We start from the raw sequence: 19623 nt of genomic DNA on the forward strand, positions 1-19623 counted from the left end.
GATAATCTTGTATTATCTTGTGCCTCCATGTAGTGAATAATAAGTGACCTTGCCATAGAATCTCGTGAAATCATTGTCCATATTAATAAATCCTGTTATTATTTCTCTCATACGAGTGAAGTGCATTTGTCACTYACCCCCGCCACCACTCGATCCGTGACATAAGCCTGCTGCACTTTATGCCACAAAATCAATGGAGGTTTTGATATTAGCAGTATAGATCTGGTCTATGGCACAGGTCAGGAATCATTAGCTCTGGTCGGCATCCTGTAGTAGTGATTTCCTTTAGCCTAAGTAAGTTTAAGGACTGTTTGCATCCAATCTCCTTTTGCTGCTTGCCATCCATGCTTATGTTTTTAATTTATCTTGGTACTTAGGGATAGCGAATTGCATTTTAACTCAGTCTTCCAAATCAGTCAGCTGCCAATAGTAACAAAACCATGAAATGTTTTGTTTTGAAAAGTCCTTCTTTCTCAACTGAATTAGTTGTTCAATGAAGATGCACCAGAAGAACCTTCTGTTTCTTCTTCTGCTTATTTTCAATGATCCGTTGCAGGTACTTGGCTAGCTAGCCTGCAGAAGAAGCAAACCTCATCATTACCTTTCTTGTGCTTCCCAGTGTATTCTCAGTCATCCATTGAGAAGATTTTATGTCTAGTCTACCTTAGAGTTGCTTATTTTCAAAAGCTTGTCCTTGTCCCATGTCACTGTGCTGCACAAGTAGAGATTTAAACTCTGAAGTTGTGTGACAGTATTTGGCACAGCTGGACCTATGTGACTTATTTAAAGCAGGGATGAAGGAGGCTAAAATGTCATGTTTCTTTTGACTTACCAAACATAAGTATTGTTCTGCTGCCAACTAAAAAACTCATTTGAAAGAACAACTTTTCCTAATAAATACATACAGCGGTCAACCACTACTTTGTTCATTATTTCAAAGCCTGCATGGTTTCTAGCTCACCACAGACCTTAGGAGGTCCTTGCTGTATATTTCAGGGAGTACATGTTGAATTGACCAGGTCCACTCATTCCATAGAAGTCAGAAATGTGGTTAGTTTGGCTGTACATTACTGCTTTCTGCTCCTCTGCATGCTAGGTAGGTCTTGTTATGTGGATAGCAGTAGGTGCTATCACTGATGCCCAGTGTAAGTCTCATATGAGAAAATCTTGGACCTCTGCAGCCATTTGGGCCTTCTGGAATAGGCAAGGGTCGGACACAAGCCTGCTGGTTATAAACCTCATGGGAAAAGAGGCATCAGATGGAACTGAAGATCTGAGAACTGTTAACAGAATAGTCTGATCTTTTGAGACCCAGAAGGTAAGAAATGGTATTCACTGAAATTGGTAGAAGTTGAGTATGAAGTGCACATTGTGAAATGAAATTCTGGAATCTGTTGATATTGCACGTTGGGAAAGAAATTCTTTAGGGAATAAGCAGGGATRTACCCTCTGACATCCCTTGTACAGTGGCTGGGGATACTGGAGGAACAGGAGAGATTCTGGGGAGAAATAGATTGTAGTTGATGGGCAGGTTGCCTGCTTTTCCTGGCTACCATCGTCTGTGTCTGGTGGGCCAGGTGGACCATTGGTTTGGCACAGCAGGCCTTTTCTGAAATTCATACAGTTCTCTCGAAGCTGCCAGGAAGAGATAATGGAGGCAGAGACTGAACTCAGAAGTTTTAATGTTACATAGAGGTGCATGATATAAGCAAATGTTTGACTGTTCTTATGGTCTTAGCACTTTTTCCTGTTTGCTGTGTTCACCAGATAAGCACAGAGCACTATCTGACCACAGATCAGGGTCTGCTCGGTGAGGAGAAGCCAGTTCCTGCCGTTGACTTCTGGACCCCCTTGTAAATAAGAAAGGGGTGTTAGGGTGCATAGGGAGTGAAGGGGCATCACTTCCTTGCATAGTTTTTGCAGACAGTGGATTTGCCCTTGCACCCAGACTGGTAAGTTTGGGCAAATTTGCAAAATTAAACTGGATTTTGTTCATCCGGTAAAATTGGAGTGCTTAGGTTTTTTTATTTATCTGGWTCCCTAAATCATCGATGCTGTATGAAGCTGTTTTTCGAATGAAAATGGAAACGTGGCTTCCTTCAGGTGCTCTCAGAAGTGGCTCAGCTCCTGAAATGGGTGGACCTGCAGAGCTGCTGGTCAGACTTCTTCCATAATGCRAGTTGACTGTAGGATAATTTCACTTCTCCTCTCCGTGCATTGCATTTGAARTAGTTCTTGTTTTCTTTAACCGTGGAGCAAGAAAAGAAAACTCACAGTTTGGACTAACAAGTAAATTGTGACTTAACTTTTCAAGCCCCAGGAGAGAGCTGTTGTAATTATACAGTGGTTTTTACTGTTTTATAGCTGTAATTACTAATTCATATAGCTCCTAAGTGAATTATGTGTTTGAATTGTTTGCTTTATCTCTGAGCTCTGATGTGGTACCCAATAAAGCTGCCCTGTGATTATTTTGAAGTTGTGTGTATGGTTACAGGAATATCTTGTTGCCAAGATGGGCAAGTTGGGTATGTTTTGTAGTGTATTTAGGTGTGCAAGTGGCTTGGTGGCATAAACATGAGTGCAGTTTCAGCAGTGAATCCCTGAAGCTAGCCGTGTTCGGCAGTGCTGCAGGTGACGTTTTGGCTGCAGTTAAATAGTGTGTCCTTTTAAAGGGAGCTCTAGGACTTATCTTGCATCTTGTCTGATTTGGACAGAAGCGGATTCTGAGGTTTATTCAATAAAGACATTGATATTTTCCCCTCCTTTAAACTAAAAACTCTTTTGAAAATAATAGCCTTTATTTCAGTATTCTTTGTCATCCCTTAGACTGCAGTGAGTATTTGTTTATGGCTTCTTTYATTTGGGTTGCCATGTGTGGAACGGAGCCATGTTACCTAAGAAGGTGAGTTTCAGAAACGCAGGTGGCCCAATTTGGCAGCACCAGTAGCTTCTTTTTACCTGCTAAAGCTGTTTGCAGCTAGAAACTTTACAAAGACTTGCTTTTTTCTTCTTTTTTCTCCCTCTCCTTTTTTATATTATTAATAACATTTGTCCAAAGTTAGTATAATCAGGGTACATTGAAATTCTACTTAAAATATGATATTAATAAAGAAGAAATTTTTGCTTAATATATTGCAAAATGCAGTTCTGCAGGGGAAATCAAAGTAGTTAATAATTAGGATGCATTAATTAACATTTCCATAGCCCTACAAACTCTGGAGATTGATTTTCAGAGTGATGTGATGTATTCTGGTAGATTTTTAGCTTCATGGTTGTTGACCATCCAGCGATACCTCTGTGGTCAAACTACTGAAATAACTTGCAAAGTAGCTTTATGTAGCCATGAAGGAGGGAATTGGCTTTGAGCACAATGCAGCAAGACAGGTTTATTTTCACATGCTATTGGTGTACACAGCAAGCAAATATTGCCAATTTTGCTATACAAAGAAAGGAATCAAAAAGCAGATAGAATATCCCTCATTTGCACCCTTACATAAAATCTTTTATAGTGATGTCCCTTGAAGTTGTATTCAAAATTAGAAAATGTCTAATTTTCAATGTCAACCTTTCAGACGTCATTARCATCGTTTTGGAAAAGGTTAACTGCAGCTATAACCTGCAGATGTTACATCCATCACCTTTGGGACTCTCTAGTCATTGAAGCTGGGATTTTTCAGTTCAGAAACAAGTTGTGTGAGTTATGTGGATTTTATGTGAGCCCTGGGAGACCCAGGTTCACTTGCTGAATGAACAGATGTGATGTCCTGGAATTCTGAAGGCTTAGCCAAGACAGGCATCACCAAATACCCTTCCTTAAATAATTTGGAGAATGGCAGCTTTCATATATACACAGCACTGAAGAATCCAGGTAGCAGTGAAGGATTCAAGTATCAAATTTTCATAGACATTGTTACCAGAAATAGCATTAATATTTTGAGGGTTTATGAAGTGGTAACCAAGTACCATAAATAACTCAACATATTCCCATAATATATTAGGGTATCCAAATTTCTCCATTTATTTTTCATTGTGATTTGCAATCCTCTTAGAAAGCAAGCTGAAGAATTGCTTGAGGAATCATTCTGCTGGCCTGATGAAGATCTATTAGCTGCTCAGGTACTGTCAGAAGACTGCATGTCTCTTCTGGCTGCTCTCTTGACAGCAATCGTGGAAGAAAATAATTGCACAGAGGAAAAGTAACTGTTGCTTGAAACACYCCCATTACTTTGGCACATTACCCTTGTGTACACATATTGCCTGGAACTACAATTCATATCCTGTATCAGAAAACCAAATGAACAACACAACATTTGGCACAACCAAATGAACAACCACAGAAAAACGAGCTTTTTCTAAGTGAGTGCTATACGTGCTGCTTCTGGTGTACGCAGACCTGATTCATTGATTTCTAATAGTTAACTAAATAAAGACATGCAAGTGATTTTAGATCACTGTTTTCTTAACTTCTTAGCAGAAGTCACTGTTGAGTCATGGCATATGTGTTGCAAGTAAGCTTCTTCACTAGAAGACACCTGTTTATTGCCTGATAGAGGTGAAACTTGCTGACAATGAAAGCCGAGTAACAGACACCTCTTGGTCTGTGTTATCAAATGATGCTACCATATACCAAGGCTTTGACTAATGCAATCCTGTGATTGCAGAATGCCTTTCCCTGAATGTGTGGCCCATGGCAATCAGTCAGCAACAAAATAAGACTTAGTCTACTTTAGAGCTGTGAATTGCTGCTTGCATTTTCTATTTTTCCAGTTTTCAAGAATGGCTATGCAAAACAGATGTCTGAAACATAATGCTATCTTCTTCACCATTTTGTTCTGGTAATTAGCCTAAGCCAAGGAGACTGAGTAAATCAGGTCATTGTAGCATTTTGGTGATAACAGGTATGATCAATTGTGCTGTCCTGCATTTTGATAATCTGMGTTCAAGTGAGGGTGACATGGAGTTAAGGGACTGTGACCCTGAACAGAAACAATAAACAAGTATAGCCAAAGGTCAGTGCTTATAGATCTGCTGCCTTCATTATCAGTACAAACTAGCTGAAATTAGGAGCTAGAAGAGGAATTTCTTTTAATGGAATAGCTAAAATTAGCATACAGTACATAAGGGATGAGAAGCACTGAACTTTTCTTAGTGTCACTGAGAGAAAACAAAACTACTGAATGAATCAAAGGTTAGTTTCTCTGGATCATCCTAGAAAGCCAAGCTTTGTTTCTCTGCCGTACAAATTCTGTTTGGTGTATGTCAGGGAGAGAAGGGATTGGGGTGAAAAGGAAGGGAGCGCAGTGAGGATGGCACAGAGGAGGCACTGCTGCACTCTGGCACAGAGCTAACATCACTGGCTCCAAACAATTGATAAGACTCCAGTAACAAAAATGAATGCGGGTGAAAAAGCTCTGAATTCTAAGAGGTCATGTATAATATCAATCCAAAGCTAACTGCAGAACAGTGTCGTCAGCGGATTTTCAGACAACACCGAGCTGGGAGGAAGAGTAGATCTGCTTGAGGGTAGGAAAGCTCTACAGAGGAATCTGAACAGGCTGGATCAATGGGCTGAGGCCAACTCTGTGAGGTTCAACAAGGCCGAGTGCCGAGTCCTGCACTTGGGTCATAACAGCCCCACGCAGCGCTGCAGGCCTAGGACAGAGTGGCTGGATGGCAGAAGATCTAGGAATGTTGGTCAACAGCTGCCTGAACATGAACCAACAGTGTGCCCAGGTGGCCAAGAAGGCCAACAGCCTCCTGACTTGTATCAGGAACAGCGAAGCCAGCAGGACCAGGGAAGGGATCTTGGGCCGTACTTTGAATACTGAGTTCAGTTTTGGGCCCCTTGCTACAAGAAGGACATGGAGGTGCTGGAGTGTGTCCGAAGAAGGGCAATGAAGCTGGTGAAGGAACTGGAGCACAGACACTAAGTAGCGGCTGAGGGAGCCAGGATTATTTAGTCTGGGGAAGAGGAGGCTCAGGGGAGACCTTATCGCTATCTACAGCTACCTGAAAGGAGGTTGTAGTGAGGTGAGGGTTGATCTCTTCTCCAGAATAACTAGAGATAGAACAAGAGAAAATGGCCTCAAGCTGCACCAGGGGAGGTTCAGGTTGGATATTAGGAAAAAATTCTGCATGGGAAGAGGAGTGAAGCGCYGGAACAGACTGCCCAGGGAAGTGGTGGAGCTGCCRTCCCTGGCTGTAGATGAGGCACTTAGGGACATGGTTTACTTGGTGTAGTATTTGAAGGGTTTATGGTTGGACTCAGAGATCTTGAAGGTCTTTCCCAAACATGACTCTATAAATCTGTGATTGTTTTATGATGGAGTCCTAAATTGGGAAAATGGCTGGTACAAACATACGGAAACGAACTTTATGAATTTTAGTTTTCAACTTGGCAACTAATGAGAAGTATTTCTTCTATATTCATTTTGAGAAATAATCAATGGACCTTTTCCCGATTCCTGCTCAAAAGGAAACAACATAGAGAAGAATTCTCTCCACCCAGCAGAGCCAGATATCCCTACTGTAAAGGGAAGCCTCAGTTTGTTGTAGGCAGCTCTTTGATTCCCAACTCAAGACATTTAATAATCTAGAAATTTGGTTCCACATTGCTTCAGGTGCAGAGTGTGGTGGCCTCCTCACCTAAATTGTGATAATGATAGCCTTCCTGATTTTCCTGTACTGTTGCCCTTTGTCCCCACAAGCCATAACGACAAATTCACCTCTCYGTTGTCTTCTTCCATCCCTGAAAATTCTGAGCTGTTATCTTTCCCTATGGGATTTGGGGTTCAGATCAAACTTATCTTCCTATGCTGATGATTTTATTATTGCTGGGTTTGCTCTGAGTTGAACATCTGGTAATACGACTCTAGTTTAGTTTAAGAAAATGCTGATTTGTTGTTGTTAGTTTAGTGTACAAAGCATCCTTAGTGAGATATTGCTGTCCTTATTTTTGAAGCTCATCCCTTCTGGAATGCCAAACTTGCTTTACCATTCTGATCATCTCTGATGGTTGTGCTTTGCAAAAATACTAATACAACCACACACATACCCATCAGACTTTCTGTCTTTGCCTTAGAGATAGTAATAAATTTCACTATCTACTGTTTGCAAAACATAGTRGGAAACTGTATCTGAGAAATTACTGAGAGCAGTTTCACTTTTCTCTACTTTTTATCTTTTGGTTTTGGGGCAGAGAAGGAAACCAACCTCCAGCTTCAGAGACACTGTTTGGTAAACAACAGTTAGGTCTACAGTGTCAGGCCCAGGAACTCAGTTGCCCAGTCTGTTGTATTATTCCAGTAATCCTTGTCATGACTTTAGCCCAGATCAGCTAGCAATAYCCCAAGCCAGGGAGAAGACCGTGGTTCAAGAGGTAGCACGGGCCAGGGGTCGTTACCAGTAGCCAGGTTGGATGTGGTTGCTCTGTTTTGAGGTTTAATGGATTTTAGCAGTATGGAAAGGATCAGACTGTGCCAGTTGACCTCAAGGCCAGCCAGGAGCCTTTGACATTGCTTAATTTGCAAGTACATGTGTAGCCAGTGGTCTGCTGTCTTAACTCTCTTTAAGATCTATGTGTCCCTAAGATTTATGTTTTAAATTCAATCACCGAATTTAAATGCTCAATAGAATGAATGGTCCATTCATTTTAGCTTTACCCAATTGTCTGTTGCCTTTTTTTTTTTTTTTCCCTATTAAGATGAAGTTTTGCAACTCAGGCATTCCTCGTGCATTATGTCAACATCACTTCAATTGCCAAACTGTAGCGAGATTTTACTGCTCTTTGTTCTTTGTACGGAGTCAGTCAGCTAAAGCTGACAGTGTATGATGAGATTACAAGCAACAAGCTTAAGCCTATAATTGTCTCCAGCAGAAGCCATCAGCAGTGGTTTAATGTTTCTGAAATTGCTACTGACCTGAGTGATGGAGAGGAGAAATCTCTGTTTGCTACCTCCTGAGCCTCATGTTAGCTCTTTATTCTGAAGAGTTTATAACTTGCAGGTGGAACTGAATGCTCCTGACCTGGGCAGAGTCCTGAAAATTCTCCTGTATGTGTTTGTTGGCTTGTAGCCAACGTGTTCTGTGCCCTGAGGTACATAGAAACAAAAATAACCATATACTGACTCCCATTTTTTTTTTGCCTTTTATTTAGGTTCTTCCATTCCCCAGCCAGGTGGTCTACAACAGAGTTGGAAAGTGTGGGAGTCGAACTGTGGTTTTGCTTTTGAGAATTTTATCAGAGAAACATGGATTCAACCTCGTTACATCTGACATTCATAACAAAACAAGACTTACCAAAAATGAACAGGTAAGTTGTTCCTGCTCACCTTAGAGGCTGTTTTGTTTTGTTTTGTAGCTGTCATGCTAGCAGAAACTGTATTGAAAGAGTATGTATTACTTTTGTCACCTGAGGAGTCATCCAGAATTCTTCCCCCTTTGAGTAAGTTCAATTAATAGGAGATACAAATTTTCTGTTAATTCTGCTAATTCTCTTCTCTTAGAGCCCCAAGCCAGCATGATGTGGAGACCAGAAAAACTAACTGCAAATGAGACAGCTTTTGAATGCAGTCAACATAGCAGTCTGGTGTTAGTCACTTCAACAGACAGGCAAGAAGGTTACTSTGAGTGGAGTTTGCAGCAACTTCTAAGACCTGTTTAAATATATCTGCAGGGCAGGTCATTTATCATATAGGTGTGCCAGTTTATTCAGGCCTGGCTTAGAATTCTTTAAGCAGAGCGGGAATTAAATAATAGCCAGTGATTTCTTTACTCACTTTCTTCATTTGCTCTGAGTTGTTATTTGCTTCAAAAAGTTTTTGCTAGAGCTAACTTTTGTTGCTGTARCCTCACACTTCCTTGATCCTGTCTTCCTCTTCTGCCTTTTTCACATGATGCATGCTTTTCCAAGGCAACATCCAGTCAAACCCTTTTTCCCCAGACACCCCTTTTCATGTTCCTTCAAAGGGTAGAGAGCRCTATTTTTGCCACTTTGTAAAAATAAGGTCCACAAAAGGTTTATTAACTTAAATTTAACTGTATTTAGGGTAATAAAATAAACCACCGTAACTATCACTAACATCATAACATAATATCTTAACATCASGAGGCATGGATGTAAATAATGCAGAAACCTCAGACTGTAGAGATTTAGTGATACACCTTACACACAAGTGTGTTCTTCGCCCACAGCTGTTCTTGTGATCTGCTGATTCAGGTAAATGCTGCCGTAAGGCCTGATGTCATTCCTAAGATTAGCAGTCTACAAGCCACAAAAGGATGTGATGATCAAAACACAGACTTGGGGCCCAACAGGGGCACTGTGCTGTAGTTAGGTGTTACTTATTTGCAACCTGTTCATGAACATGGGCTTCCCCGTTCATTCACATGTGGCAGTTCATTGCAAGTGAAAACTTCTTTCCAAGAAAAGGCTATGGGGGAAGGTGCCAGTGTGTCCTTTTGCTTCCTGTGCTGTGGCCACTGCTGCTGAGCAAGCAGAGGGTTGGGGCAGAGCCCTGAGCATCAGCTCTCGCAGTGCCCCTGTGAGTGACGAGCTGCTGTCACTACCACCACACTTCCCCRGGAGAAAATGGTCCCACTGCATCAGCATCAAGTGACCTGCGCTGTGCAGTGTGCTTGCTTATCTCAACTGCTTTTAAGTTTTTCTGCTTAATTATCAGATGTGGGATAGGAGGTATCTCCTGGTGTAGTTGGGTTTGTGTTCTGGGTTGGTTGGCCCTTATTCTGATGAAGAAATTCGTCATCAGATTTCATTGCTTATTGGCTGGGAGATGTGTCATAAGGTCTAAAAATCTTTAAAATGATAGTAACCTCCATCTTCACCCTCGTCACCTCCTTCATTGCAAAGCTCAGTGCCCATTGTCAAGTGTGGCAAAAAATCACATGTAAACAGTTTTCTATGCTKTACTGCAGTCAAGATATTAAAATCCAAGAGTAGCCCGCACTTACTTACTTTAGCTGCAACAAATACACTGATGAACGCAAAATGTCTGCAGTATTTTTTGCTATGCGGAAGCTATTAGGTTATGAGACAGCGAATGTGATAGAGCACAGATGGTGGTGAACATATTGCTACAGAGCTGAAGATTTACTCTCCAGATTGCCCTATTATAACTCAAGTCACTCTGTTTTAATTTATGGCTTATTTACACAGCTACAATAAGTTCATAATTTAATGAGTACTCCTGCTGAAAAGTGCCCTTGCTTACCCAGAAACATTCACAGAGATAGTAACTGTTCTGTTGGCTAAGGTATGCTTATGGCTGAGAGTCTTTTTTTTTTAATGAGGATATGAGAAATCAATTATTTCTCTCACCTTTAACGTGATATACACAAGTGGAAATTAAGAGAATGGATGATCTCAGGCTCCAAGCACTAGAATGAGAAAAAAAGTGGTTTGCAGGCTCCCAGCTGAGCATGGGCTGCTCGCTCAAGATGCTACTACTCTGATCCTTCTGTCATTTGTCTGTCTTGTGTTTGGTTAAAGCCCTGATCCAGCCAAGACTTTCTGTAAATATTTAGCTTACGCAGTCTGCTATTGTTAAATAAAGTTAAGCACTTAGGTGTTCTTTATGACTACAGATTTCACATAACTGGATTCCGTATTCTCATTGCTCTTTCTAGTGTCCTTCCTACTAAGACACCTACCCAAGTTGTGTATGCTTGCCAGCAGCTAGAGGTGTAGCCTTTGAACATTTGTGGGCATGGGAAAGTGGGTTTGGGAAGGTGATGGGTTCATTTGTGCCTTGTCATTTGCAAAGATATTCTCAATTGAATTAAATGCAATATTCTTGTACACAGAGCGAAGCGAATCAGCGTAGCTTTAAATTGGCACACATGGTGCTGCATAACAAATTCTCCCTCCCAGCAAGTTCCTTTGCACTCAGAGAAGGAAGAATGAATATGCTTAAAAATATGCAAAAGCTGAGTACATACAAGACTAATAGAGAGTTTATCCTTATATCATTTCCTTCTGCCCCCATCCTTTTGCCCAGCCAACCAGCTTTATATATAATTCAAGTTTAGCACACTAATGATCCGTTGATAATTTTTCTTAAATACTTATAAAGACAGAAAATTAGTCATAGCAGCTTGGGGAGCTTAAGAAAGTTTTGAAGCAATTCCAAATTTTTAAGGGATGAAAGTAGAGGGCCAAACACATTACTATGATGATGACACAGTTGTGAATTTTCTGTGGAAAGGAAGTTCAGCCAAGATGAAAGTGATATCCCAAGTGCCTGCAGTTACTTGTGTCTCCTGGATGCTACATGCCTTTAGCAGAGAATGAAATCAAGAGGAGAGGTAAACAACTCGCAAGAGAGACAGTTGCAGCGAACTTTTTATTTGTTCTAGTGTTAGCAAAGACTATAGTGCAGTACAGCTGGCATCACTTGAAAAATCGCAGTTGCCTCACCATTTTTTTTTTATGTATTCTTAAATTCCATAGCAGTGAAGTATAGCAGTTAAAAAAAAATACCCATAGGCAATCATTATCTGATATTTCGTTATGTTCCCGATGGAATTGACCTGTTACACATCTGAACACAGCATAGCAGCTCCGAGCAGGCCAGCGCAGCCAGGTGAGCCAGGGCAGAGGGAAAGAAGGTGTCCTCGCTCGTGGATGTGCCTTGAGTTTGTGTGCTGGAGCGGTGCCGTGGCTGGAGCAGTGCCATCCTCCACGTTTCTGTCCTTGCCGGCAGGGCCCCCGTCCAGTTTCTGCGGGTCGTTTCACTGTGCCATCTGCCGGCTTCTTATTTAAAATGCAGTACCAGCAGCGGGTCAGTAGGCTGGCGAGGCTGAGCCCCTGTGACCTGGTCTCTTCAGCATGGCTTCAACTGGAGACCCTGCAGCGGTAGCATGGGGCAGCAGTCTAAGGAAAAGTTTTTCACTTGGGCTGTCCTGGTTTTCTTGCTTCGTTGGACCTTAAGATTCAAAACAAGCTTTTGTTTTAAGGGRGTGTCTCTACTTGTGGATCTTGTTTAAACTGTCTGCTTTAGAGTCAGAGAAGAAAAGAAACTTCATGGAAAAGTTTGGAAAGAAAACCTTGGCAAGGAATCGCAGTGGCAACAAGATACTCTCCTAAGAAACAAATGAGCATTTCGACTGAAAGTCTGTGTTCTTTGCAATTATTTGCTATTTCAGTGGGTTTTGTAGAATCACATTTTTTCTGGCCACCTAATGAGTGTTTAACGCACAGGTATTTATGGCTATGGCAGCAAATACTTCTGAGCAGAGCTGATCAGGCCGTGAAGGTCTTTGCAAGCGCTTGCTTTAGTTTCAAGCCCTGCAGAGTGTCACTGTGTCACTGTGCTCTCTGCCCGCCTGTCGTAGCCCGTGTGGGGCGGGGTCCCTGGCAGGGCCAGGCCAGCCTGAGGTGATGCCAGCACGTGCAGTTGGTGTCCTGGTGCTGCCCTCGCCCTCCAGCCCCACTGAGCAGCGTTTAGCTGTCTGGCTCAGCTCAGCTCGTTTCCAAAGCACATTGCTGTCTTTTCAGCACCGTCTCACCCAGACAGCCCGAGTGAGCTCTTGCAGCACGGAGAAAGAAGGGACGGCTCCTCACGAGCCGTCGTCCTTGTGGGCACGTGCTCCACTTGGTTGTCCCTCAACCGTTCTTGCAGCCTCTCCTGCCAGATACAAAAACATTCTGCTCCATCTCTGCACTGCCTGTGTTTGCCCTGGTAGTTTGTCTTCTGCTTATGATTTCTCACATCTTTTTCAAGCTAATGGTACTTTAGGAAAAGTCTCTTAGTTGATCATTACTTACATATCTCTCTTCCTCTTGCATCTCCCATTCTGTCCAAATCTACTTGCTGCTCTTTTCCCAGCTGTCATCCTCTCCTCACTCTTCCTCTGTATTTCCCTTCCACTCCAACCTTTTTGTGTTGAAAGATCTATTTATTTATTTATTTTTGTACCATCTTAGAAGGCGGGCTGATTGCTTGGTGTCCTTGAGCAATACATTTGGCCTGCAAGTTGAAATCAGTTCAGCACAGTGGGATTAGAAGAGGGAGAGAGAGCCCCATGGGAAATCTGGCCACAACTTACATGTGGCTGTGAGCCACTACAGTTATTTATTTTCCCCTTCTGACATCTGTGTGTTGTTTCTGTTGAGCCTTGCTTACCCTTTTGGCAGGGTTTTTGAAAGAATGTTTTTTGCTTGTTTGTTCATATGCACAGTGCAACTTTATCCACATCTGCTTACAAGTCCAATTGAGCAGTAAGTGTCTAAATATGAAGGTACCTTGAGTCAAAACAAAATTCTTTGTCTGGTTTGGAATAAGCTATTAGCATAGCTCAAGAGATTGAGTTTGGTAGCAAGAACTTTTTAAAAAAGAAAAGAAAAAGGCAGGCAGCCAGACGCTGTCTGACTGTCTTTGTGCCTCTCTGCAGACTCACTTCGCTTCTGATCTGGAAGCACCTCTGCTGCTCCAGCACACAGATGCACACGAGCCTGGCACCTACGTCAGCTCATTGACCATGGGAAAGGATGTGGAATTGTACACRAGTCAGCTTGGGGCTTGCAAGTTGGTGCTCAAGACATGGGGAAAGGGCAGTTTCTGTATTACTTTGTACTTATATTTGTACACACACACATACACACACATATATTCATTTGTCATTATTATTTTAAAATTGCCTGTGTTTTTAAACCTCAGTTGTGGCTACTTTGTACGTTCATACTGTTTTTTACATCTCCACATGTATGCAATGGAAAAAAAAAAACAAAAAACATCCAAAAGTGAGGCATCTGRTTTGTTTCACTTGTTTTAAAGTTTTGTTCTTTATTTTTTAGGACTTTCTTTCTGATAGCATTTTGTTATCATATAGGAGCTTTGTAACACTTGTTTATATCGAGGTTTAGTCAGAGTCTAGATATGAGAGACTAAAGCTAGGTGGGCGCCTTTACTTTTCTCCCCCTTTTTTTTCCTTGAACATCTTTTTTCTCTTTTTTTTTTTTTCCATATTCTCTTCCTTTCCTTCTCCTTTGTTCTATTCCTTTGGGTTTGTAGCATTGCATGGGCTTGAAGCCTGGGGAAATAGGCCCAAAGTTTGTTACACTTGAGCTAGTTTGGCAAAAAGAGGCCCGTCCATAGCAGGCAGAGAAAGTCTCTGCTTCAGTGCTTGTAACATGTGCCTGCGTATACAATAGCTGAGGGCAGAGGAGGGATGGAAAGAGAACATTTGTGTGCGTGCCTTTTCATTCCGGACGGGAGGTTAAATGGCCATGGTTTGTCCTGGCTGAAAGAAGATAGGATATGTGTCTCGGGGGAAGAAAAATAAGAAAAAAAGAAAACTGGTAAGCACTGAAATGTGACACACAAAGTAAACCATGGCAAAATACAGCCTATCAAAACCAGGAAATAAGAAATATAAGAAAGAAAATGATTTATGTCCCTTAAATGTAGTTTGTGTATTYGTATGTATCATTTTCTGTAAAGCTCTTCAGGGCTTTTTAGCACCATAACTGATTGCACATCAGTCAGCTTAGCTTGAGCACGTGAGAGTGGACCACAAAATAAGCTTCTGGTTATTTTATCTTATGTCCACTATGACATTCTGGTTAATATTTTGTAAATTAACATCCCCCCAAGCTAGACAGTTTGTGTGGGTTTTGTTTGTTTGTTTGTTTTCCCCTATAGTATTTTCCTGTTCCCCAGGCTATAAAATTCAGTAAATGTTTGCAATACTGAAATTGCATTTGTGTTCAGTGTCCATAGTACTTGAGCACAGAACAGATGCTACTGAAAACAAAAATCTTAGGAGAGGAGAATAAGGAAGGAAAACTGTTAAGAATGGTTCAACTTTCTAGCACTTGGTTCCATTTTAGATTTTCAGTTCCTTGACATGCTATGGAATATTCGTGAAGCTGGAGTTGCACAAAATGTGAGCTGAGGTTACACAAAATACATATTCGTACCTTTGGAATGTGGTCTTTGGTAKATGGATTTGGTTTACATGACAAATAATAAAATAATTTGTTTAAAAAAAAATGCTGTGAATGCACCTGAACTACAACTTAGCCCCATCTTCCCAAAACTGCAGTTAGAGTCATGCTTTTCATTTTCTGTCATAGTCAAAGGAATATTTTCTGTATATGAGCAGGCAAACAACCACACAGTGCTTTGGTAAGGTTAGGAATTTTTATTGTTACATGAAAACGTTTATTGACTCTGTTCCCACTTTCTGGTAAGGTTTCTGGTAAGGTTTCAGACATTTTACATTTGGGTGTTCTGCTTAGCAGAGACCAGACCATCTGGAGGTGGTAGCTGCCACTTASAAAATTCAGAGGCAAATTTAGATGGAATTTAGATTTTTCATTTGGTTTAAGCCCTTCTTTAAATAGATACCAGCTTCTGGAAGAATGTAAGCATGTATGAGAGCATCATGGTGGTTGCATTTTAACTTCTCTTGCGTAGGCATGAAATAGTAACAGTGCTATCTTGATTAAGGTTACCATCATAGTTTGAGAGAGATATTGGAGGAGGAATTCCTGAGTTATTCTGGGCTTGAAAATTACATCATTATTTGTTGAGAGTTATATTTATCTCAAAATGTTCCTTGACATAACACRGAAAATTTGATTTGTTAATTCTTTTTAGATGGAATTGATTAAAAACATAAGCACTGCTGAGCAGCCCTATTTATTCACTAGACATGTTCATTTCCTCAACTTCTCAAGGTAAGGCATTTATTCATTTAAAATACTTTTTTGTTGAGTTGTATTAATTTGTGTTAAACGGAAGAATATCTCTCCTTTTCATATATAAACAATACAGCTTTTTCTGTCATTTCTGGCACTGGAAGTCACATTCAGAAGTTTTCTCCTGTGGTATTTTTGCCTGCGGAATAGTTACGTACAGAATGTATTTGAGAAGGTGGAATGGTGTTGTATGCTTCTGGTGCAGAGACTGTCTTGATGTGTAACATTTTCAGATGATATGGATATATAGCATAGCTTGTGTTACTGGCGTTCCTGTCAGATTTCCAGCTGATGCTGAGTAATTTGAAGGCAGCACTAACAAAGCTTATGCTGATAGCTGCAGTCTTTAAACTATGCACTCTCTTTTTAGAACTGGCTCATGTTTTAGAAGTGGCTGCAAACTGTTGGGAACGTTTTGCCTATTCGTAGGATCAGAGAGTGGAAATTTCCCTAGTTCATTATGTTTGTGACTAGAATATTTTTTTCACCCTCTTAGCTTATATTTTTCTACTGACAAAGCTGCCCCCAGTCCAGAGGAGGCAGAGGCATTTATAAACTACGCACAGAAATTATGTGCTGTATCATGGGAGTGCCATCCCATCTGGCGTAATATGTAACAGCTATTTAAGAGTACACAGCAGGACTCTAGGGGCATTTGCAGTGTAGAATGTGAAGAAAATTGAATTTGGATGAAACTTCTGAGGAATTTTTGGAAGAGTGCRGATGGGCTATGCCAGTTAGCAGTTAGCCAGGATACAGAGGTCAAAGCTGACTGCAGATGATTATTGCCCAGGCTTTAAATTTCATCTGAAAATTATATTCAGGAACTGTGCCATTTGTGCCACTAGGCTGGACTCTTGGTACTTAGATAAAAGCGTTTCTGTAGAAGTGTGGATTTTCTAGAGGTCTTTCCAAAAGCTTGCCTAATTTCCCAGCAGTTTTTTTTTTTTTAATGCAATAATATTAGTTCATATACTTCAAATGTGTGGCTTCAGGCCTGAACAAGAAATGCCAAATATTTAAATGGATTTTTAATATTTTATTTYAAGAAGATGAAAACATTTTGAGGCATTGAAAGTTCACTTGCCCTACAGTCAACTACAGATGTGATTTCAGTGCATTAAATGTGATGATTTAGATAAAATTCTAATCTTCTGTATTCTCTGTTTTATAAGACTTCAATTTCTAATTTTTTTTTTTAACCATTCATTAAGAATAGGACTTTACGTCTTGGTAAATCATCTCTTCTCCCTGTCAGAATTCAGGATCTTGCAAATAGCATGCCTGAGGGACAAAGGAATATTTCTTGATAATACTGATTTTTCAGAGATGTTAACACAGGATGGGACACATGAGAAAGAGATGAACATCATTATCTCTTGCTTCTCCTAAGAGACTATTTGCTCGAAATATGGTACTTCCTTATCACATAGATAGCATGTTTCCTGTGCTGTGTACGCTTAACAGGAAATCTCTGTTTTTCTTCCAGTTTCTGAAAATATATTGAAAAATAAAATATTTGCAGCTTCTCTTTTTCCTATTAGTTGTAAAATTGAAAAATATAAGTTTACATATTTGAATTCAGAGGGATATTTGGTYTAACTAGTAGTAGTACAGTAGTGAAAAGGCTGCTGGGTCCTTTAAAGTGATGAGACATCACTGAGATGCATCACATTGATAAGAATGTGAAGTGTCAAGTACTGAATATGCAAAAAAAATCAAGCATGTGATGAATAATGCAGTAATGTGAAAGTAATATAGTTTCACTTTTTTATTGTTTTTTTTTAAATTTCTTTCATTTAAAGTCCATTTCTAGTGAACAGCTCCACTCAAATTGTTTATGGATCCCTAGCTTTCTTGGCAGCTGAACGTAAAAGCTGTGTAGTATCCCAGAAACTAAAAGAAAGTGTGCTGAGGTGTCAGTTTGGGGGGCTGACTGAGAGTTCCCTATTTTTCAGTTGGAAATCAGTACTGAGTATAGTRGGGTTGCTATACAAGAGCAGGTAAGAGAAATAGCCAAGGCCACCCCAAGTGACAGAATACTGCCCGGATAAAACCTTTGTTCCTGCACAGGGAAGGATTGAGGCTTTCCTGTGGTGCTGCAACACAACTTACCTGGAGAGGACAGATTTCTGCAGGGGCAGCAATCACAGAATCACAGAGTGATTGGAAGGTACCCCTAGAGACCATCTAGTCCAACCCCCTGCTCCAGCAGGGACACCCAGAGCACAGGGCACAGGKCGGCATCCAGGCGGGTTTGGAAGATCTCCAGAGAAGGAGACTCCACAGCCTCCCTGGGCAGCCTGTGCCAGGGCTCTGGCACCCTCACAGTGAAGAAGTTCTTCCTAACATGCGAATGGAGCTTCCTGTGTTTCCGCTTTCCCACTTGTTCTATCGCAGGCCACCACCAAGAAGAGCTTGGCACCATCCACTTTAATCCTCCCATCAGGTCATGTCAGGTACATGTCCCATCAGGTACATGTCAATAAGATCCCCTCTCAGTCTTCTCTTCTCCAGGCTAAACAGGCCTAGCTTCACTTAGTCTTTACTCATAAGACAGGTGCTCCTGTCCCTTAATCATCTTCRTTGCTTTACGCTGGACCCTTTCTAGAAGCTTCATGTCCCTCTTGTAGTGGGGAGCCCAGAACTGGACACACACTCCAGATGTGGCCTCCCCAGGGCTGTGTAGAGGGGCAGGATCCCCTCCCTCACCSTGGTGGCAACACTGCCTAATGCTCCCCAGGTACGTTGGCCACCAGGGCACATTGCTGGCCTGTGGTCAGTGTGTTGTCCACCAGGACTCCCAGGTCCTTCTCTGCTGGGCTGCTCTCCAGCAGGTCAGGGGTGACTCCTCCCTAGGTGCCCTGGCAGAATTTGGTAATGTTCCCCTCTGCTTCTTTCTCCAGCCTGAAATCTCACCCAGCCCGAGTACTTGCTGGGGACTTTTTCCTCTCTTTTCATACAATGCCTTAAGAATGTCTGTTGGTTCTGTTGCTGTAATGAATCTTCGTTTACTCTTCTAGTTTTTCTTTGCTTWATTTCTTCCTTTTTTTTCTCAATCCAAAACAGTGTAAAAAGGCAAACAAAAACACTAGTCTTGGAAGAAAATATTAAAGTAAATCTTATGTAAATTTATCCTGGCATAAATTGAATTAATTGCAGCTTCAAATGGAAGACAAAAATAAAAATATTTCTTGCTGTTTTTTTTTTTTTGTTGTTTGTTTGTTTGTTTGTTTGTTATGAGTGGACTTCTGCATCTTGCTTGTCAACAACTAGCCTAAGAAGGGCTTTCTTTCCCCAGTGTTTTGCAGCTTCTGTGAAAGTCTGGTGTTGGATATTTTCCTTATCCACTAAGTATTTCTGTGGGYCCTCTTTTTAACTTCCTCAGCTACACAGAATAGAAAAAAGCCTCCTTGAAGCAGATGTGCTCATAGCTTCTAAAGTTAGAGTTGGCTGTTTTTTCCAGGGCAATCTGAGCTTCAAGGTGAGCTGTTTTTCACTGTCCTTTCTAGATATTTTTCTAGTTATTGTTAAGCAGACAGCCATTTTTCACTCTTTGGGAATGGATTTCAATCCTTGGGGATAAATATATTAAGGAATGAAAAAGAGAAATGAAATATCAAACTACTGAGCTGCAAAAGTAAGATTATTTTACTGCAATGGATTTCTGAAGAATTTTTGTTGCATCTTTCATAGGATATTGGTAGCTATTTTTGAATTTAGGTTTGTATGCTGATACTTCTGGGAAAAGCATTTGAAATGTTACTGAGGAGCAAACCTTAAAGAATGTGCCCAGTTATACGTCCGGTGAAATTACAGATGCTGTCAGTAGGTCAAACACAGTGCTAAACTGAAGAAGCTTTGAAGAGCTGAAACAACTTGCAGAAACACAAAGATAATTC

At 41.0% G+C, this 19623-nt stretch overlaps 1 protein-coding gene across 1 annotated transcript in view; it reads left to right on the forward strand.

The window, feature by feature from the left end:
• The window catches only part of UST (uronyl 2-sulfotransferase), a gene marked incomplete at its 5' end in the record, with an annotated part of 95358 nt that overhangs the window by 8372 nt on the left and 67363 nt on the right, over positions 1-19623 (forward strand). Inside the window, 2 exons of the mRNA XM_026044368.1 lie at positions 8156-8311; positions 15621-15700. Coding sequence (XP_025900153.1) covers positions 8156-8311; positions 15621-15700 — 236 coding nt within the window. The remainder of the gene's footprint in view (positions 1-8155; positions 8312-15620; positions 15701-19623) is intronic.

This window comes from Nothoprocta perdicaria, unplaced genomic scaffold (genome assembly GCF_003342845.1).
Source record: "Nothoprocta perdicaria isolate Ctin4 unplaced genomic scaffold, notPer1 scaffold_36, whole genome shotgun sequence".
In the NCBI taxonomy this organism is placed as follows: Eukaryota; Metazoa; Chordata; class Aves; order Tinamiformes; family Tinamidae; genus Nothoprocta; species Nothoprocta perdicaria.